We start from the raw sequence: 22,581 nt of genomic DNA on the forward strand, positions 1-22,581 counted from the left end.
CAGTCTTTGTACAAAAGCAGTGGTTAAGTAGAAAACTTTCACTCTTTGTTTCCCCACTTGTATTCTTTTCAAACATATCTGTGTCTACACAGATTTTATCTACATACTTTTCCATGGCTGCTCATTCTCACAGTGTTTGGAGAAAAATAATATAAAGGATGCTTAGCAGGAGCTAAGACTTACAGGGATGTCTTATTCATTGTTTTCTTCTCTAGGAATAAGAAACAAAATGACAACGTAAAATTTTAAAAGAAGCTAGAAATATAGATCAAAGGGGAATAAATTCTCAAAAGATATCTGATCCCAATCTCAGGGGCTGAAGACTAAAGTTTCCAAGATGTAAGTAGACTATTTAAATTTTATTTAACATATACTCTGATTATTAAAGCTTTAAAGGCTGAGAAAGCAGCAGCTTACTTTTGGTCAACTCTTGTAATGATGCAATCTGAAGAATGTGGAGAAAAAAATTGGCCTTTGCATCGCTCAAGATGGAAGAAAATTGTTAGACAGATTTACTTATACTAACATCCTTAAGGTAAATAACATGCTATCCCTGTACTATCCCTAATCTGCGCTATCCCAGAACCATCCTTGTGTTCCTCCAAATACATATTGAATTAACTTTTTTTACTCCTGGTTAGAGACTATAAATCCAGTCAGGAGCAATGATAGTCTTTGCAGTTTCCTAAGCAACAGCTGAGAACCTTCCCATTAGTCTGGGCATAGTTGTGTTACTAAAGAATGAACTAGTCAGACAGTAATCTCAACAGACATTTTCCCCCTTTCAGTCTGAGAACGTGGTTAAAAGAATAAAAGGAATTTTGAAATTCACATCACTTAAAAGATATTCTGAAGTGTACTTTCAGTCTGAGCTAGGTTTTGGGGCCTAATCCATGTCTAACCCGTGTTTCACCCTGCTTTTTCTAAGTCTTTTTCTTAGGTTGGAAAAATGAGGCTATGTGAACATGTAAATTTATCTTTGTCTACTGCAATTGATTTTAAGAAGCTCTGGACAGAGGAATAAAAAAAAAAGAGTGCTCTGAGAAACTTCAGTCTTGAAGATGCTTCAGCATTTTTTTTGGCTAGAAATGCAGCAGTTTTTTTTTGTTGTTGTTTGTTTGTTTTCATGGTAGCAAAAGAACCAGTGGTTAAATTCTGAGATCTGCTTTTTCTTAGAATAATAAAGGTAAGAGTGTCCTTTCTTCTCAGTCAGACATTATGTTTTGATTTATATGATATGCATTTGATATGGTATTATCTATCTTCTCTATAATGTAAGTTGGAAAATGGAATGAGCACCTTGAAATCTCTACACTTTGACCTTATTATGTGTCATGTTTACTGTAATTATTTTCTATTAGAAAATGTGGATCTCTGTAAGATATTTGCAAAAAAAAAGTATTATGTTGATAGTTTAAGAAACAGACCCTTCTTAATCTAAAAGTTTTCAACTTTTATAAAATACTTTGCGTATTCACATGCAATCACTTTTCACACCTTCTAAGAAGCAACTCACTCTTAAAATACATAAGGACTGAATTTAAAGAATCCCTAAAGTTACAGGTCTCTTTCTATGAAAGAATGTACATATATATACATATTTATATTTGTGGTTCTACAATTTGCAGAATGTATCTGAGGAATCCAGAATCATTTCCCTAGAAAACATACCTTCTTTTTCCTTGATATAGTTACTAGATAGAACATACACTGGCCTGAATATAAGAATCATAAGGCAGAATTTGCAGTCCTAGGTAGGAGGAAACAAGATACACAAACAAAAGAATCCAAAAGCAAATGTTTCAGTAAGGCAGACAGTAAAAAGAGATGAGCGTGGGATGCCAGTGGATTCATGCAGAACAAGACAAGAAAGCTGTGTCCAAAGATATCCCAAGAGCCAACTTCTGGATCATACAGACAGATTTGAGCTGCTTTCCAGTTTCCACATCTAATCTGCTTTGAGTGTTTGCCCAACTGACAAATCTTTCATTGGTCAGACTTAACCTCATATTCAGAACAGATTTTCTAACTCTTGAAGGATTCCAACAAAATAAAGTACTTAAATGTAGTAACAATGCTTTCATAATTTTTTGCAAATCCTTAATGAGAGCATTAAATAAAATAGTGTGTAAGATTGCTTAAAGATCACATTATTCATTTGTATTTCTTGTATTTACTGATCATTGGTCAGGTTTCAGTCAAGGAGCTACAAATTCACATTCAGTTAATTACCATTACCCCATTCTAAACATTGTCAAAGTAAGCTTCTATTACACAATATTTTTCATTGTATTCCCTTATTATTTGATTTTATATCCCAATAATAGTACATATTTCAGTATTATATTATTACCACTATTAACTTTTTATTAATAAATATCTGGTGGTGACTTTTTTTATTTTGAATAGCTGTGTAATACTCATGTCTACAGGCTACTAAGGCTGACTTTACAAATAGATACAAAAATTACAGTCATTGCTAGAGATAAATTATAGTCTAAGGAGAATGACACAATAGATGGATTATAATATTGGAAGGAATGGAAAAGAGGAAGACAAATCCTACATATTAGTCAGTTAGGAACTGCAAAGTGAAACGATCATAGTGTAAATTAGTAGATTACATTTTAAAGAAGAGGCGGCTTCAGAGCAGGTGGTAAGTGCTGGAAGCCAGTCCTTTCCTTGACAATACCTGCTTTCCTGGAGCAAACAGTCATGGGTTCCTGGAGCTCCTTGACTTACAAATGACAGACAGTTTTGACTTGATGGCTCTTGAGATGTATAATTGAGATATAATCTCAATCAGCTCTCCATCACATTGAATAGATTGCACTGCACTTTCAATTACAGCATTGGGAACTTTTTTTTTTTAATTTTTAAGTTCTATTTTTTAAGTCAAATTTTTAAAGCAGTAAAAAAAGTTGAAAGATGCCTCAAAAAATAAGGCAAAGATACATAGACAAAAAAAATAAAAATAAAGCTTCTCAGAAAAAAGGGGATAGGTTTTCTCTTTTCAAGTAAACCTCTGCACACGTTATTTCAGTAACAGTATTTCTTAGAGAAAGTCTTTGTACTAAACTAAGATTTACTCATCCTTTGTACTAAACTAAAGATTTACTCATCCATTTTTGTTTTAATGGTCAACTGAATGCATTGAAAATGATAGCAAGGGAGGCCACTGTGATAACTCATTCCTCCAGATGCTTTCCATCTGTAGTCCTCCTGTACTCCACCAGAAGTGTGAGTTTAGGTAATTTTCTGATGGCATCAGCACACAGATTCAGTTTTTACTTTTACACTAGCAGACAATCTTCAGTTGATGCTGAAGCGATACCGCTAACCCTGTTGCTTATGTCTTTCCTGCAATGTGATCACCAACTTTTTAATTTGGAAAATATATTTACTGCTCTACTGCAAGCCGATGGGTATCACAAATGCCTGTGATTTAGAACAGATTTTTTTGCCTGATTTGTATGTACTTTTGTTTGTTTTTAACAAAGCCATCTGAAAAAAAAAACCAAAGCTACTTCTGTACTTCATGTATTGAAGATATTCTTTCTAAATTACAACCTCTGAAATTAATAATTAGATTAAGAAAATAACATTATATGATGATTTTACAGATTCTATTTGCTAGTCTTACTTTTGCCATTGCACATTCACATTCCAGTTGGTTTTAATGGAATGAAAATTCTCATAGTTGCTTCTACAAGGGGGAAAAAAAAGCAGAAAAATATTTCAAATGCCTATATTCTGAAAGAAGAAAAAAACAGCTTGTAAGAAACACTACAAGATTTGCTACTTTTGCAACTTGAAAGTTTTGAACAAGAGTGGATGTGGACTGTTTCATGTGGACTGCAAATACTTTGTTCAATATCTTGTCGATTTTAATAATCACAGTATCCACCTTGTTCTTACAGTAACACTTTCCAATTTTACCATACACCTGATTTAAGACATCTTAAAAATAGGTATCTCTAGGCCACTTCCTTTAGATTTTTCAGAGACAAAAAAATTAATTTGTCATCATTAGCAAAGACGTTCTGCTTACTTCCTGAGTCATTTTCCATGCAAGTGATGAGACGGCAATTACGTTCAAAAATAAAAAGCAACAACTTATCCCTGGGAATAATATAATTAACTGAAATATGCATAAAATTAAGAACAAATGCAGGTAATATGTATTATACAATTTTTAAAGGAAGAGACTGAAAGAAAACTAGAAAAGTGTGGAATGAAATGCTCAAAAGCCACTAGATGAATTTATTCGGTATAAAATGTAGCTTTTAACAGTAACCTGAAGTTCATGTTTTCTTACTAAATCTTTTGAACTGTAGGCTGGGCAGTATCAGCTAATGAAGGGCACGGAGAGTGCTAAGGTTTCAGTGCAGTATTATATTAATTCTCTGGGCTACTCAGAGCCTACATGATATTTGAGAATATTCCTTAAAAGACACCTCTTTAATGAAAGCTTTTCTGAAATTATTAGATAGACAATTCTTTGTCTGTCTAGTATCACTCACGTGTCTGGCAGCTTATTCACAGGACATAAGCAATTATAGAAACAGTGAAGGAAAAAGAGGGAAGCCACTATTAGTTTACAGTTCAAGGACTGCTAAGACCTTACTCAGGGCTCCATGCAGGGAACACAATTGCTTTTGTTTCAATGTTCCATTAAACTATTCTAAGTACAGCAAAGGTCACCATAAATACCTGTGAGCTTTTCTACTATGCAGATGTAATGTTGTAACACAATGGAAGGCATGGCAATGGTAGCAGAGTAGCAAGATTCTAGACTGTAGCAACTAAGAACTTGCTCTTATGCAACAGCCGTAGAAACAAAAGAAAGGATTACCTTCAGTAGACCTCAGGTACACAGGCATTCCAGCAAGACACCCTTTTCTCCACTGCTAACCTTTACACGAGATCTGGGAAGGGGTGAATCCTGGCTATACCCCTTATGGTCACTCAGGGCCATTGCATGCACCTGAGTTCCCCTGGAATGGTCCTGCCTTCCCAACAGGTGCTCAATCAGGTGTTCAAGCCATGACTTAGCATTTCTGCTACAACAGTGTAATCTAAATAAAAACTGTTTGGGTACTAAAGATGTGTAATAGCAACAATTTGGAAAGATACAACAGCATGTCAGTAGTGGAGACAGGACTCAAGTAATGTTTCTGGACTGTTTCAAGAGAATGTATGTGCTTCTAATTCTCAAATAAAAAAAGAATTTTTGAGTTCAATAGTGAGTTACATCAATTTTTTTTAAAAGGTACCTTTTCTTGGTTGATTTTACAGATATCAGGAAAGTCTTCCATCTTGTGCAATCTAAAAAAGCCGCCTATCTTACACAAACTAACTAGGACTATTTCCTCTGAAGAAGAGGAGGCTCAGGGGAGACCTTATGTATTGTGGTAGTTTTCGTAATTTATTTGCATTTTTCTTTGTAGGTCATTCTTATGCAAGAAGCTAAAAGGAATTAAATTTGCAGGATGAAAACATGGCACAGGCACTGCTGGTACCGCCAGGACCTGAAAGCTTCCGCTATTTTACTAGAGATTCTCTCGCAGCTATTGAAAAGCGTTCTGCAGAAGAAAAAGCTAAAAAACCCAAGCAAGAACATACTGATGATGATGATGAAAATGGTCCAAAACCAAACAGTGACTTGGAGGCAGGAAAGACTCTGCCATTTATTTATGGTGATATACCTCCAGGAATGGTTTCTGAACCTTTGGAAGACCTGGACCCATATTATATCAATAAAAAAGTGAGTGAATATTCTTTTGCAGAAAACAGAATATCATTTTCTGCACTTGAGATATATATATTTTTTTATCAGAAAATGCTGTGGTTAGACTCAGCCAGACACTAAATACATTGAAATATCCTTTCATCTAAGAGAACTGATTTATGCTCTTCTACATTGTGACTTCTTCAGCATCTATTGAATTACTTGCTATTTACCTTAGTTTAAGGGAGCTATAACTTCCTTGAAGTTTCTTGCAGTTAAGCACATGGCTGAATTTTCCTGATTTCATTGTTGCAGTAAGACTGGATATGAGAAACAGAATATTCTGTGTGATTTTGCAGTAGAGATGGTGGTATTAACTAAATAGCATCAGATCACCCAATTCAGTGAAATAAAAGACTCTAGCCATAGTTGTTACTTATAGCTATATGACATATTCTAACACAAATATACATAAATGCAGTACAGGGTCTTTTTAAATCTTGGATGTTACAAAACAGACTAGCTGTAAAACAATTCTGGAATAAAGTTGCATAAATAAGTTCAGGTATAAAGTTTTCTGAACAAGTATTCTACAAATGAAGTGTCAGAAAACCCTGAATACTGAAGTATAATTTCTGATATCCCATCAGTAAAAGTAGTCGTAGCTTGAGAAACTCAGAATACTGATTGACTTGTTAGGCTACCAAAAATAATTAGAGAACTGAAGAATCTTTTATCACAGGTGACATCTGCATTTACATTAAATACCAGCCTAATGTGCTCAACAGATAACAAATGGACATCTTAAATGATGAACTGGAATTAATCATCCCTCCTTCAATTTGTAGAAGAAATTATTCTTAATCACTGCCTTGTCCATGCAGAGGAAATCATACAGGAGCTTGGAGGCTGCCTTCAAGGCAACCTTGGGACAGAACTGTTCAACTATTTCTAACTGGGTGAAAGACAGACAAACAGAGAGAATTGCCAGTAGGTGCAAGGGCACTGTCATCCTCAAGGTTATGCACAACATCACTATTTGATCAGGTGCTGGCAACAATCCATTACCTGCAGGTTTTCCCAGTAAAATGAGGTCATTTTTTTCTTCCAGAGGGAGGAGGGCTAGGTAGGGAGGAAAGGCCACGGGGTGGGCAGCACTTTTCTGATCAGAGGCAGGAGAATAGAAATCAACATGGAAAGCAGCGATACCATATAGCTCTGCTGAGAGCATAACAAAGACTCTTTTATGGTAACACAAAGAAGAGCCATTACCACTGACAAAGAGTCATATCCCAAAGAAATTTCAGACAGTAGTAAAGATGCAAGTCTATCTCAAGCACAAATAAGCTTGGAATAAAAATCAAAACATTTTGATGATGACTACCAACAGGAACAGAATGAAAGTGAAGGCTCACCATATGTTTATCAGGTCAAATTTAGAAAATATAATAACTACCTAGATTTGGTGCCCACAGTTATAGAAAATAATAGCATATTATTAAAAATGAACACATCATTTTTTTTGAAGAAAATATTTGTTGGTATAGGTTCTGGTTATGCTTGTCATGGACTGCTTAGAGTGATGTCAGCTGGCAATTTATTCATTCCTTTCATTTTTTCACAGATACGCGTTTAGAAGAAACATATAATCAGTATTGCTAATGTTTAAATTCTCAAACTAGTCTGAAATTATTTTAAAATTATTCTACCTTGTTTAGTGACCAGGCGTTTGTCCTTGTAAGCAGATAAGCATGTATATAATTCTCTCAAGTACTTGTTCTAAACACAAACTGGAATTTAGAATGGTTCTATTATGACCATGTTTTGTTTGTGTTTAATTACGAGGTAGAAGTACTGATTCTAACTTCCATCAAGACTTGAAAATATTTTTACAATGAAATGCCACACTTTGCTATTATTGATAAACTGACATTTTTGCTGATAATTACCACCATTGTTAATAGTATCTGAATTCAGTCTGTATGGTAGGAAAGTCAGCAAACTGAGGAATCATTAATGGAAGTTTTAATCCATTGTGTTTATAGAAATCAGTTGCTTTCCTTAGGTAGACAGTAGAATGAAGCTTGAATCTACCAGAAGGACAATGGAATACTTAATAAGGAGGTGAGGACACTTGTATAGTAAAAGCTGTATTTTAACTGTATTATTTTTGTTTTTCAGACTTTCATAGTATTGAATAAAGGAAAGGCAATTTTCCGATTCAGTGCCACATCTGCCTTGTATATTTTAACTCCTTTTAATCCCATCAGAAAAATTGCTATCAAGATTTTGGTACATTCATATCCTTTTATTTTTGATGTTGATTTAAACTTCACCCTTTCAAACTGAAATGATTACTGAAATAATACCTTCTGAGTGTATTTACAAATTATGTCCAAGTGGGTGTACAGTGCTAACTAAGATATGTCGATCACACCTAAAAAGCAGCAATGTCAAATCTTAATTGCAGTATGTTCTTCATTTCTAACAGGAGAATTCTCTGCAGAACCACTTAAAGCTGAAAGAGTTTAAATATCAGGCTTTATATACAAAGAGAGACTTGATACCACACAAAGCCCTGCAGCTAAGGCCGAATTAGTAACAAGCCATTGCACTTCAATGTATCTAAGGTCACACTTTTACTAAGACCAGTAGTACTATTCATATACTTGATTCACTTAGCAAGGACAAAAGAGCATGAGTAAAGAGCTGTTTTTCAGGCATACTTTTTCAGTATTGTGTTTTCAGCATCAGGATTGATGTTCTATAAAAGATCCAGGTCAAAATAGAGAATATTTTCCAATATATTTCAGTCAAGTCCAAATAAAAACTTGAGTGTGTGCAAACAGTCTCTGCATGCAGATGTTTTAGAATGAGCCTCCTGGCTTTAATAAGAAATCATGTTTAGGTATTCATTTCATATTTTTACACATTTAAGAATGTCTTCAAATTTAAGTCCCAAACCTGCCATGATTATCAAAGCAAAAGTTTTACCATAACTACACCATAATATGCCGGATGGCAGACTGATTTAAATAGACACAATTATGTACAAAAGCTTTATTTTCAGATTTTATTTAGAATTTTATGTTGTTTGTATACTTTTTCATGCACTTAATATTTCAATGCTTTCAATATTGTAAAATGGTCATGTTTTTCTGACTTACCTCCCTTGACTATAATCTACATTATTCAGCATGCTTATCATGTGCACTATTTTGACCAACTGTGTATTTATGACCATGAGTAACCCTCCAGACTGGACAAAGAATGTAGAGTAAGTTAACATTTTTACTTCTTCATTTTTATCTGTTTTGTTTCGTGTGGCTCTAAACAAGAAATATTTGTGGAAAATTGCATAACAAAATGTGCTTTTCCAGAGCCATGAAGAACCGGATTCCATGAGGTCATTAGTACCTTTCACTTTTTCTCCTGAATAATTTCAGTATTTTAGAAAGAACTGATTGTTCTTGAAACTGATGTTTGAAGAATATTTGAGCTTACACTGTGCAGTACTAACAGGTCTTGGCTTTGGGATTCTGAGCTGTAAATGGGAAAAGGAACACCAGCACTTCTAATGTGCATGTGAAATTATTGTATATAATTGTGGAGTCTAGCCCCATGCTCCTTGAATATCCATGTTCTCAGCACAGTGGGATATTCTGTGTTGGTCACTGATGTGAGCTCACAAGCATTAGCCACAGAGGCCAGACTGTCATAAACACAAAACCTACCCAAACCACAGGCTCACACTACTGAGGAAAGGGCCTTATGATAACAGAGCTGATGGAAGGAAACCATCAAGTATCTAGTTGTTCATGGTTATATGTGTATTTCTATTCACTATCAAAATACAGATGTCTGTATTTTAAAATATTATGCTTTTCTATGAAATATTACTGACAAAAATCCGGTTCTGACTGCTGGTAGTTTCTTTCATTCCCTCCACTTCTTCAATGGCCATTACTGATTTCTGTTTATTTCACTGCATGCTCTGAATGCTATGTGTAGAAAATGTAATACTGTTCCCCAGCCTATTCAGCAGTGGTTGTGAGGTTTGATGAGTGGCTGAAAGGTGAGCAGTAGGATCAGTAGGTAGATTTTCTTTGTTCTGTAAGTCCACATACATGTGTCTACATGTATGTCTCAGGGAGTCCCTGCATTACTTTGGTCATAATTGACAATTCTATATTACAAATGAATGGTTGTTCCCACACCAGGTAAATAGGTAATCATGCTCCCCATCTTCAAGGATAACAACCCGGGCAAGCATTCTTATATTTAATGTTTTAAACCTGCATTATGGACATGAATATAGCTATTGTCCATAGCTGATTTTCATAAAATCCTCTGATTTTGACCTGAAAAAGCTGCATTTTTGTAACACTTAGACATCTACCTGGTTTGTGAATACAACAAAGTAGTCAGCCTTGTGAGTGCTAGAGAATATTAATATTGAGTCAGAATATCTATAAATACAAGAATCTCAAATTAACTGCAGGCAGAAACACTGAGATTAAATCAAGCTTTTAGAAAATGATTAGTATATATGCATCTTCAGATTAAATTTCATCTACTGAACAAAAGTTAATAAACAGTCAAGTTAATGATTTGTTCCTTTCACTTCTAAAAGCTTCTAATGTAAATCACCTTTGATAATAAATGTCACAATCTACAAACATAAGTGTGCAAAGATTCATCATTCCTGCTTTGATCCATTTCAGGTACACTTTCACTGGAATTTATACCTTTGAATCACTGATAAAAATTCTTGCAAGGGGCTTCTGCTTAGAAGGTTTTACTTTTCTGCGAGACCCATGGAACTGGCTTGACTTCAGTGTCATTCTAATGGCGTAAGTGGTTCAAGAACTTCTTAAGCTTTTAGGGCATGAAATTAGTGGCAAACACTATTATGATCATGAATATATTCATTTAAAAATATTTAATTTCTTCTACCTGTGAAGTTTAGATGCCATGTCACACATCGTATTACATGTAAATCAAAGTTAAATATGGCAGGACGGAACAGAGTGTCAGCCACAAGTGTATTTACTGCTGAGGGACACTAATTTCATGTCCTATATTTTTCTGCTCACCAGAATAGAAGCCATCCCTTTGACTTCATGTCGCCATTGTATTACAGGCTAATTAGTTTAATTAGCTGTTCAAATATAAATCAGTGAGTTACATGTCAATGATATTTAAGAATAACTCATGAAAATATATATAGCAATGTGTACTGAAGAGACAGGTAAATTTTTGAGTATGATTGTTAATGTTGACACAGAGGTTTTGAAGACCCTCATAATTAGTGTAAGCTCTGCCTAAATTCTGAATAACTGTGATTTAATCCTACAGGTATGTAACAGAATTTGTAAACCTAGGCAATGTTTCAGCTCTTCGAACTTTCAGAGTATTGAGAGCTTTGAAAACTATTTCTGTAATCCCAGGTAAGATGTAGTCGGTGTAAGGTGTTAGGCCCCTTGTAACTCCAATTGTTATTTGTGTGCTGTCATTGTGTTTGTGTGTGAACTCCCCTATTACAGATATGTGACAGAGTTTGTGGACCTGGGCAATGTCTCAGCGTTGAGAACATTCAGAGTTCTCCGAGCTTTGAAAACAATATCAGTCATTCCAGGTGAGAGCTAGGTTAAACACTGAGGCTGACTGTTGTTCCATTGAAGTTGAATTCACTTCTTTTAAGCATAAGTCTTGATATTTGCTGCTCATGTTGCAAAAAGAAAAAGGAAAAATAAAAAATAAGGCATGGATCATAAGCCAGGATTATGATTCTTTACCTTTTTAGCACTAGCTTCTTTTATTTTGCAAAATCAGCCTTTGTGTTTAACGGATTCTTGCATGAAACAAGAAATGCAAGGCCTATGGATTATTTTGCTTTATTTTTCCATGTTATGACAAATTTTCTTGTTAACATTAAAAGTGCTTTAGTGCTTTGGCCTTTTTTTGTTTTGAGTTTTTTCCTTTATTTTACTACTTAAAATTGAAATATGCCTTGAAGACAACCAACTAACAACAACAACAGCAACAAAGCTACAAAAAAGGAGATAAGTATTGCAGGAAAATTTATCAACTAAAACTATTTTTTTTCTCAGAATTACTTGCAATTTTTTTCCCAGTTTGTACTGTTGTTGAGCCACTGGGAAGTGATTTATTGGCAGAATATTAAATATTAACAATAATATAAAATATTAGTATTATTAAATATTAAATGTTGTGTTAAATATTAAATAGAATACTAAATGGAGAAATTAAAAAATTTAATCAGTTACAGAAAAACATGGTTGATAAATTTCCTTCTTGAGAATTATTTGATATTTTTGTGTGTTTGAATGTATGTACATTGCTTATTCATAAAAAATCTTTTTCATTCATATTCACAAGCTCTGAGGCTGTACATGAGGCTTTATTTTTTGACAGATAATAATAATTTCTTTTAAGTGTCTGCATGACATCTGGGTAATATGGGAAGGGCAAAGATCCTCTTTGATAAATCTACGAATCTTTTCTCTTTGCAGGCCTAAAGACTATTGTGGGAGCCCTAATTCAGTCTGTGAAGAAGCTCTCGGATGTTATGATCCTGACTGTGTTTTGTCTGAGTGTATTTGCACTAATAGGACTGCAGCTGTTCATGGGCAACTTGAGGAATAAATGCCTGCAGTGGCCTCCAGACAACTCTACTTTTGAAATAAATGTTATTTCCTACTTTAATAGCACAATGGATGAAAATGGTACATTTATTAATACAACTGTGAGCACGTTTAACTGGAAGGATTACATTGAGGATGAAAGTAAGAATGACTGATGTAACTTTTATGTTTGTGGTTATGTGCATAAATATTTGCAATTAAAAAAGCAAATGGCTTATGTTTCTGCCTTATGTACAGTTGTTGACAGTGACTGACCTACAGTGATCAAACACATACAATAAACAGATTAAACAAACAGAAGCATTCCTAAACAGACTACAAAGTGATTAGAAACTAATAGTTTTGATTTTATTATGATTGATTTTTATTTTATTATGCTTTATTTTTATTTTATTATGCTTTATTTTTATTTTATTTTGTAGTCCTTTGATACATTTAATCTAATCATATACTTTTCTAATGCTTTCTACACAGCTCATTTCTACATTTTGGAAGGACAAAGAGATGCCCTACTTTGTGGTAATAGCTCTGATGCAGGGTAAGACCCTTTCAAAAATCATCTGTTACATTCTGTAGAAAGATCAGTAACATAAAGCCTATTCATAGCAGTTGCAACCTCCCGAATAGCAGTGAAACAGAACTCATGAAAGTGAACAAGATTTCTTACTTAGGTCAAAATGCTCATTAACAGCCACTGTTCTTGCTTTATTAGAAATTGATCTTGATAAAATGTAAACCCTACGATGTCTCCCTTGGAGATAAACTGATTGAAAGGAGTGGGATAAAAACTAAGGGTAGAACTGAGAAAGAGAATACATAAAATATTAAGAAAGTACAATGGCTATCTCCAAGCCTGAAACTTTTTAATCACTGGCAAAATGTGCCATACACACATGTCCAATTATTAGGTGTGCTAACTGATACCTAACGCTGCTCTAACTAAGCTGAAAAAAATTTCAGCTTCTGTGTAGGAAATTGCTAACAGTACAATTGGATTTTGCTAATCATATTGTTTCGTCTGTCTGTACTCTTAACAGCATTTTAGCAATTATTTTTGCCAGGAAATTAATCATTTAGAATAGAGATTCTATTTTCAAAATATGATTGAGGAGAATTTAAACATTCAGGTCAGTTCAAATAGTGAAAGTTTGAAAAGGATATCTTTCATTTACTCTTATAGTTGTTTGTTTCTCAGAACATACTTTATAAATTAACTAACTTCTAATTTTGAAGTTCATGGATTTCCTGTGCAAGAATAACAAATATTGTCCCAAACCATTATTCATATGTAGGTCACTCTGAAAGTAATGCTTCCTATTTATTTCCATGGAAATAGCAACAAATACAAAGAGTACAATAAAACTGTTTGATAGTGGAAATTCTCAGCTAAAGAACTCTTGTTTTTCAACACAGTTGCTGTCATTAGTTGTGCATTTTTGCCAGCAACAAACATGAGCCTGCATACCATGCTCTTAAAAATCTGCACCAGTGGAGACAACCCACTGTTGCTGGAGCCACTGCTGAAACACACTACCCACCATCTCATCACTGTGCTCACATATGCTGTTGGGTGTACATGTTCAGTAAGTGTTGATGAATGTCAAGTGGTGCCATTTTTTCCACATGGGGGAATTCAATTACACTCCTTTGCTTCATATACACTTCCATGTCAGACTTCATTTTGTCAGATCACCCCTCTGCTGCCATGTATCACACAGCAAAAAATAAAATGGAATATTGGTGGGAAGCTTCAACTTCTGCTGTCATACTATCAAAGTCACCCTCTGATTTCTTGGGCTAACATAATAAAGTAGGAGGCATTATTTTTCACCTGTGTGTGTGTGTGTATATATACATATATATATGTATATATCCACTATATATACTACTGAAGAAAATAAAATTTATGAATAAATACCTCCTGTTTGGTTTTCACATAGGCAGTGTCCAGAGGGATACATATGTGTGAAAGCCGGTAGAAATCCCAACTATGGTTACACAAGTTTTGACACTTTCAGTTGGGCTTTTTTATCACTCTTTCGGCTAATGACTCAGGACTTCTGGGAAAACCTGTATCAACTGGTAAGCGAATTTTATGACATAAAATCTAGGTTAATTTGTACATTGCTGGGATGTTTGGTTGACCACACAAAGCATTATGGTGTTGAAATAATACCATGGAGGTGGTACGATACAGGTAAGAGGTGGACTAATATGCAGATATACTTTCTACTCCCTAGACACTACGTGCTGCTGGGAAAACATACATGATATTTTTCGTTCTGGTAATTTTTCTGGGCTCTTTCTATCTGATCAACTTGATCTTGGCTGTGGTCGCCATGGCCTATGAGGAGCAGAACCAAGCAACTATGGAAGAAGCAGAGCAGAAGGAGGCAGAATTTCAACAGATGCTGGAACAGCTAAAGAAGCAGCAAGAAGAAGCACAGGTAATGACTGATACTGTACTTCCTAAACAGGCTTACTCTGAGGAATGGATAGTAAAATTTTATGAACTAGAACAAAAATCTTGTTTGCTATGTAAGTTTTAAAAGTTGAAATAGCCAACAAAAAAATAAGGAATTAACCAAATGACAAATAAAGGCAAGTAATGATACAGGAAAAAAAAAGTTCACCAAAAGAATGTAAAAGTAAAATACTTGATATAAGTGTCCTACTAACCTGAATATGTGGTCAGAGTTCATTACATTTTTAAGGTACAGATCTTATAGACAGTGGGAAAAAAATGTAGTACTTCTGATGTGTGATTTGAGTGAGAATTTCCAGGCCTGCTGTAGTTAATAGTTCCTCTCTATTTATTACTCATAAAACAGAGATAGACTGTAGACAGTGTTCTCTGAGATTCCTATCCAGCAAGCCATGTAAGCAGATCTCTAATTCAAGCACACTGAAGCCAATCATAAGTTTAAATAACCCTAGAGTAGACCAGCAGTATTTATAATAAATGTATTACTTCTGAATTATATTTAAAACTTTATTTTCTTTGAAAAGAGAATTATTTCACATATTAATGAGAAAAATAAATGCTGACATAAACTTTTGTGTGAAGTTGGTTTTTTTTATCTTAAAGTAAAAAAGGCAGGAGTTAAGTTCTGTAAGTCAGATACCTGCCTAATTTCTGGCCTGATTTTCCATTGCTTTTCCTCTGATAATCATTTTTAAAAGGACAGTGCTTATGAAAAGCTATCAATTAGGATTTTCTATGATCTGCAGTTTTGGTAGTATTTTCAAGCAGCTACTTTCACTAGATTAGAAAGATTCTGTAAAGAAAGTGCTAACAGAAAAAGAAACTGAATCTTTTACATAAGAAGTAAGTTTTGTATGTGGCCTGTAAAATCTGTAAAATTTTAGTATAACCCTATCACTTCCAAATCTCTATGGAAAAAGAATAATCCTGCAAAATGCAAATTAACAAAAAAGTTAAATATCAGTATAGTACATTTCTTAAACAATGTGATATTTTCATCTCTGAAAGACAATAAGCCACTGTTAATTACATCAAGAGCTATCTAGATGTTTGTGTGATTCATTGTGGAGACAGAGATGATGACCCAGACTTAAAAAAGAGAAGAATTCAAAGAAACAGGCTATGAGAAAGGCTGGATAAATTTCAGGTTGTTGTTACTTCTTCAGATGAATGACCTACTCAATTAATGATAAGTCAAGCAATATTACAGTCAAGATCTCTTTTGTGTATGAAAATGTTAGTGGAAAGTGCTAATTTCAAGGTGAATCACTGAGCTGCTGAATTGTTTCACGAAGCAGTGATATATCTTTTCACTCTTTTGACATGGAATCTATTCATCCACAAATCTAAGTTACATGGTACTTCAGTTTACACCATTATTTTGAAATTCGCTCTCATTATTAACTAGATACACGATGACTCAGCATCTGGTCCCTTATCTATGCTACAGCATCAGAAGGACAAAATTCTGAAACCAGCATTGCATAATTTTGAGTATCTTTTTTTTTTAATTGTTAAATACTTCATAATCCTCTTAATATCTTATACTCTGATTACAAAAGTTCTGTATCAAGTCAACTTGCATAGCGTGGGTTGTTTATTGATGCTTATTAATTCATACTATGAATGAACTAATTCTGGGCTTTTTTCTGCTATAAAGACACATTCTATCCTTTCTGAAATACTTGACATCAAGTATAATATGTTTTCTGGGATAATTACGAGTCATCTGTGTTATACAGTGCTAGTCTCTTGCCATTTCTTACACCATAAGTTTTTGGAAGCTCACTGGAGCCTATCAGTTTTTCAAATACACTTTACACTGCAGGATTTCACAGCTAGTCCCCCAGACATTTCTTTATAGGAAGAGTACTGGTTATTCCCTCATTTCTGCTTTATTTAATGACTGCATGTACCAGTTTTCCTAATGAACCAAGTCGGACAGCCTGACCATTGCAGCTGATGACAGGGGTTCTGAGTTTTGGGATTGTTATTTGCTCCATCTCATTTTCATCACAGAAGAAACTTAACCTTTTTCTGCTCTCTAGCAGCAGCAACAACAGGAATTAAGTGTACCTGTGTGTATTTATAACCATGACCTGGAGTGCTGCTACAGTAGAAATGTGGGAAAGGAAACATGAAGAGGAATATGCTGCTCAAAGACATATTGAAGTCTTTAAGCAGGGTGTCTGCTCCTAGTAAAGGCAGAAGTCAAGAGGGTGTCCTTGCCATGATGACGCCATGGAAAGGCTGGATTCAATTGGCTGGATTCAATTACCTGCAGGCTGCTACTTGGATTATGATATATTAACTCACATGGTGGATGTCAGGGATTAGCTTTCCCTGTAAAGACTTATAGGAGATCAGCAGAATTAGAACATAACCATGATCGTATTGCTCTCTACAACTACCAGAAGGGAGGTTGTGGTGAAGTGGGAGTCAGCCTCTTCTTCCATGTAACTAGCAATAGGATTAGAAAGAATGGCCTGAAGTTGCGCCAGGGGAGATTCAGGTTGGATGTTAGGAAATATGTCTTTGCTGATAGAGTGTTCAGGCACTGGAATGGGCTGCCTAGGGAGGTGGTGGAATCACTGTCCCTGAAGGTGTTCAAGAAATGTTTAGATGTTGCACTGAGGGACATTGTTTAGTGGGAAATACTGGTGATACTGGTTGGACTGGAGGATTTTAGAGGTCTTTTCCAACCTTGGTGATTCTGTGATTCTACAGTGTCAGGCAAGAGACAATCTGGAAAATGGTCTGAAATACATGAAAATGCCTTGTGCTCTCACTTTCCTAACTACCTTCATTTTAGACTAATGTCTTGTGAAGTACTTAAGGAATAATGATACTCTTGTACTCCTGATTTTGGTGTTTAAGTAGACCATGTTGCTGAATGATGAAGTATACATCTAAATAGTTCACTCTGACTGTGTAAAACAGTACCAGAGGGATAATAACAACAATTGATAAAAACAAAACAAAACAAACAAACAAACAAAAAAAACAAAATTGTTCATTTTTGGCTCAGTAAGAATACTGTGTTTTGTAACCTGACAGGCAACAGCGGCAGTGGCAGCAGCATCGGTTGCATCAAGGGATTTCAGTGGGGTAGGGGGATTAGGAGAACTCTTGGAAAGTTCTTCAGAAGCATCAAAGTTGAGCTCAAAGAGTGCTAAAGAAAGAAGAAACAGAAGGAAGAAAAGAAGACAGAAAGAAATGTCTGAAGCAGAGGACAAAGGAGATGTTGACAAGTTCCCCAAGTCCGAGTCGGAAGATAGTATCAGAAGAAAAAGTTTCCGCTTCTCTGCAGAAGGAAGTCAACTGACATATGAAAAAAGGTTCACATCTCCTCATCAGGTACAGCACACTTTATTGTGTCATGTATATCTGTTCTAATTTGGGTTTGATTTTGAACTCTACATACTGGAAATTATGTAAAAGGTGAGCAAACAAATAAACAATGTTAATAGTTTTAACAGTGTTAACGTTTCACCCATTCTATTAGCAAAGGCATAGGAATACTGTCCCAAGGATAACTGTTAATGGTAATTGTTTATGTCTTAACTGTTAGTTAAAACATTTCTGAAAACTTATTTCTGAATATGTGTTTGGTAGATTAGAAAGAAATCAAAGTCACTGAGTACTATTCATATATTTGTATTAATCAATTGCAGTTATCTGTTGTGCATCCATTTCAAAACCTTTCAGATATGTAAGTTTTTTAGTAGACCATATCATCAAAATGCCCTGAATAGAAAATTCCACACTTTCATTAGTTTCTATTGCCTTTTTTTTTATTATTTCTTTAAACAATAGATAAAGATAGTTCTAGTATTCCATAGTAAAGACAAAATATATAGGCTTGTCTTTACAAAAATTTAGTCATACTGTTCTTTTCCATTGGAAGTTCATTATGCAAGATGGAGAATCTTACAGAAAAAGAAAGCGAGTGACTTGATTGCCCTGAAGGAAAGAGTCACTGACAAAGTATGAGAAGAAAGAAATTTCTGTTTGCCAGTCCTGTGCTTTTAACTACTCAGCAATAGCCGAGCCACTGTTTAGCCTAAATTCCCTGATGCTATTTTGTGTAATTCTGGTGAAGGATCAAGATTAAATAATATATTACATTTATGTTAAATATATTTATTTTTGCCCACACAAACTGATGCAGAATTATCAAGAGAAGAAAAGTCTAGTCTGGTAACACGTATAGGAAGAGGAGACAAAATTTGAATAGAGAATATAAATTTTATGTACCTTTATTTACATGCAGTAAGGTATTGTTGCATATATTTATTCATACTCTGAAACTGTCAGAAAGCCTTCATCCTATCAACTGTCATGAATACGTATGAAAGATTCACCTAAATTGAACAAGTTTAGGAAGGCAAGGCATGTGAAATAGCTTTCAATATTATTAAAATCGTATGTGAATTAATGTTGCAGAATGAATAAAAATCCATGGAAATCAAGTGAAAAAAAGAATTGCATATGTTTCAGATCTGAAGTAAAGCAAAGAAATAGCAAAATAGACTGGAAATAGCTCATCTTGGAACATCATGAATTATAGAGTGGGAAGGAAATAAATGACTACCTGAAATAAGTTTTTAAAGGTCATTTAAAAATTTTAAACACTTCTATCAAATAAATAATCTAAATGAAGATAATTAATTGAATTAAAAATTGTCTTAATAATTGTGTATGTGCAAAAAAACTTTTGTGACAAATATTCTCTACATGTAAAGAAAATAAGACTGAGCTGTCATGTAAACTGAAAAAAGAAGGGCTGGTTTGTCTTGTTATCCATGCAGTAAGCTCCTGAGTGAAATAGGGTGGCTAAGCATGAAACAACACAGTAGAATGGTAAGGGGAGATAATCTGCCCAGCCAGTTCCTATAGAGGTTTTGTCCTTTGACACAGTATTCTGTATGAGAATGAATGATGCACCCTCCGTGAAAAGCCAGGCTTTCCTTTCAGATCTTACTTGCCAGCAGCATGAAGGCAAATATATTTCTGCCTCTACATGTGTTAGAGTTGCAGTCATTTTGGCTTATAGCTTTTGTCCAAACCTAGTAGGGATATTCAAAGCAGGCATACTCCTCCTAAATCCCTGCAGGGCCTGATCCATTTAGCTGTGCTCAGAGCTTGATAGCATATACTGGGAAGACTGGCCAACACATAAAACATAGCAGCAATGGGAGCTTTCTCTATAAAGCAAGAGTAGCAGTGCTAGTCAGCTGAATCCCAGTAGGCATGTGATTATTTGAGGGACTGTAGTTTGGCCAAATAATAGTATGACAAAATTTCAAGAGCTACAGTAATTATTTTACTATTTTGTCAGGATTTACTGACATTTCCTATAGATATTTATATGAAAAAAAATCTTTGAGCATAAGCAAAACGTCATTTTTTTTCCAGCCTAATTTACATAAATTGGTTAGCAAAACCATTTGGCTCATATTCTTTAAGTAATTCAACCTGAGGCTGACAGCCAGAATAAAGCATATTAAGATTCTGTATTAACTATAAGAGCAGAAAACTACATATCATAATAGTAAACACCTGCAAATCATTATAAGGCAGTGTTACTAGTTCAGCACACATATAATGTATATGCATGCATATACATTATATGTGGTGGTACATGTATGTAGTCTGAATATTTGGTTCTCAACATTAATGTTGATTTTTATATAATTTAATTTTATTATAATTATTCTGGGATAAAGTCTCTGCACTTTCATATAACCACTTTCCACCTACAAACGAATTCAGAATCATCTGAAACCAGTTCTACCATAAAAAATGATATGAAGATTTGCACAAAGACAAGGATGAAGAAAGGTTAATGCAAGGTGTCTTTCTTCCACAGTTAGCACTCATTTTATTTATTCATGAGTGCTGTTAATAAAATATGTAACATGGGAGAAGAGCATTCCATTAAGCTTCTACTGTAATTAAAAGATTAATTACCAACAACCGCTGATTTATTTTTCTCATCTGTAAGAAGATATCTTTGGGTAGCTTTGTCCCTGGTGAATGTTTGCTGTGAGTTGCCTGATGGACACAGGGTAAGTAGGTGTGCAGCCTGCTACAAGAACTGAGTGCTATGTTCAGAGAGTGCTACTAGGCATATTCACACTGTCCCTCCAAAGCTTCTCCAAGCCTCTGTCTTCTAGTTTTAGAGTACTACTTATATTGTTCAAACACTACTGAGACTATTGTCAAGAAGGCAGATAAGTTCTGATAAGTTGGAATCCCTAGAAGTCCAAGGGATGAAGAAGGGAAGAAAACTATAAGACTTTCAGATCTGCTGTAAGTAGAAGACAAATTAAAATATAAATCTGCAAAGCCTAGACAGAACACTCTCCACTACATTCATGCATCCACACAAACCGAAACTGCATTTTTTGCCCAACCTTCCTTATATCTCCTACACAACTTTTCGTCAGTCCTGCTACATTAAACTAACATTTCCCATCTACTTCATTTCCCTTAATGAGCACATTCCCCATATAGCCACTGGGACTGCTGAAGAAATACTGAAAATTCTTCCTCTTCATCACTGTAACTATACTTCGAAAAGCCAAGAACTTCTATATCTAGGAACATCAGTTACATAGCTGTCTTTTTTGTTTTCCATTTAAATCTTTTGCAGTCTTTGCTGAGCATTCGTGGTTCCCTGTTCTCACCGAGGCGCAACAGCAAAACAAGCATTTTCAGTTTCAGAGGTCGCACAAGGGATATAGGATCTGAAAATGATTTTGCTGATGATGAGCACAGCACTCTTGAGGACAACGAAAGCAGAAGAGATTCTCTCTTTGTTCCAAATCGACATGGAGAAAGGCGTAACAGTAACATCAGTCAGGCCAGTATGACATCCAGAATGGTGCCAGCCCTTCCAGTCAATGGGAAGATGCACAGCGCTGTAGATTGTAATGGAGTAGTCTCCTTGGTTGGAGGACCTTCAACTCTAACTTCACCTACTGGGCAGCTTATACCAGAGGTAATTATAAGCAAACAAGCAATTCCTGCAGTTTTGTTCAGGCACAGAATTTTTTCTCACTGGAAAAACGAGGAAAAAAGTCCTCAATCTCCTATGTCTAAGCTTTACTGTAGTATTATATTCTTGCCTTTGCACATAGAGAAAAGAGATTTGCACATAGAGAAAAGTATATATATATATGTAGATGAGATCTCTCATTTTGTACACGGTTTTGCCTGAAAGGTAGACATTTGATATTAAATTAAGGATATATGAATAGGAAACAACCTGCAAAACATACAGGTAAGGAGTTACTATGCCAATGATATCTAAAAGAAATTCCTCTTACTGAATTTATCTTGAAGAAATTTTTTGTTCTATTTTTCAAGAGAAAAATGTTTACAACTAATATGTACCTTTGCTATTACCATGCATTTCAGATTTCCATAAGCTAACGTTTCTTCAAACTTTCAACAAAGCAAGCTTATTAAATACAAAATGTTTGATATGGAATTTCGGTGTCTGTGATACTCTGACAGATTATTTTCAGTATAAATGAGTAACTGAGATTTCATTACTGCTATCATGCATTTTATTTTTCTTTACTATCTTGATATAGAGCTTCATGCGAAAAATAAAAAAAAATTGTTAGATATTACATATAAATAGTTCTATTTCAGAAAAATATGAACAAAAAGATTTAGCCATTTAA

At 34.7% G+C, this 22,581-nt stretch overlaps 1 protein-coding gene across 17 annotated transcripts in view; it reads left to right on the forward strand.

Moving 5' to 3' along the window:
- Nucleotides 1-5,500: 5,500 nt before the first annotated feature.
- LOC136058028 (sodium channel protein type 2 subunit alpha-like) overlaps nt 5,501-22,581 on the forward strand; it is a 53,304-nt gene continuing 36,223 nt past the window's right edge. For 3 of the 17 annotated variants that reach the window (XM_065751197.1, XM_065751195.1, XM_065751206.1), the window contains exons 1-11: nt 5,501-5,767; nt 7,913-8,031; nt 8,919-9,008; nt 10,456-10,584; nt 11,278-11,369; nt 12,268-12,540; nt 12,874-12,937; nt 14,340-14,481; nt 14,640-14,846; nt 17,942-18,241; nt 21,543-21,890. In XM_065751197.1, coding sequence (XP_065607269.1) covers nt 5,501-5,767; nt 7,913-8,031; nt 8,919-9,008; nt 10,456-10,584; nt 11,278-11,369; nt 12,268-12,540; nt 12,874-12,937; nt 14,340-14,481; nt 14,640-14,846; nt 17,942-18,241; nt 21,543-21,890 — 2,031 coding nt within the window. Of the gene's footprint in view, nt 5,768-7,912; nt 8,032-8,918; nt 9,009-10,455; nt 10,585-11,089; nt 11,182-11,277; nt 11,370-12,267; nt 12,541-12,873; nt 12,938-14,339; nt 14,482-14,639; nt 14,847-17,065; nt 17,070-17,941; nt 18,242-21,542; nt 21,921-22,581 lie in introns of all 17 variants that reach the window. The other 14 variants (XM_065751196.1, XM_065751207.1, XM_065751200.1 and 11 more) reach the window with 13 other exon arrangements.

The sequence above is a fragment of the Cyrtonyx montezumae genome, unplaced genomic scaffold (genome assembly GCF_038088225.1).
Source record: "Cyrtonyx montezumae isolate F1298 unplaced genomic scaffold, pur_monq_1.0 scaffold_7, whole genome shotgun sequence".
NCBI lineage: Eukaryota > Metazoa > Chordata > Aves > Galliformes > Odontophoridae > Cyrtonyx > Cyrtonyx montezumae.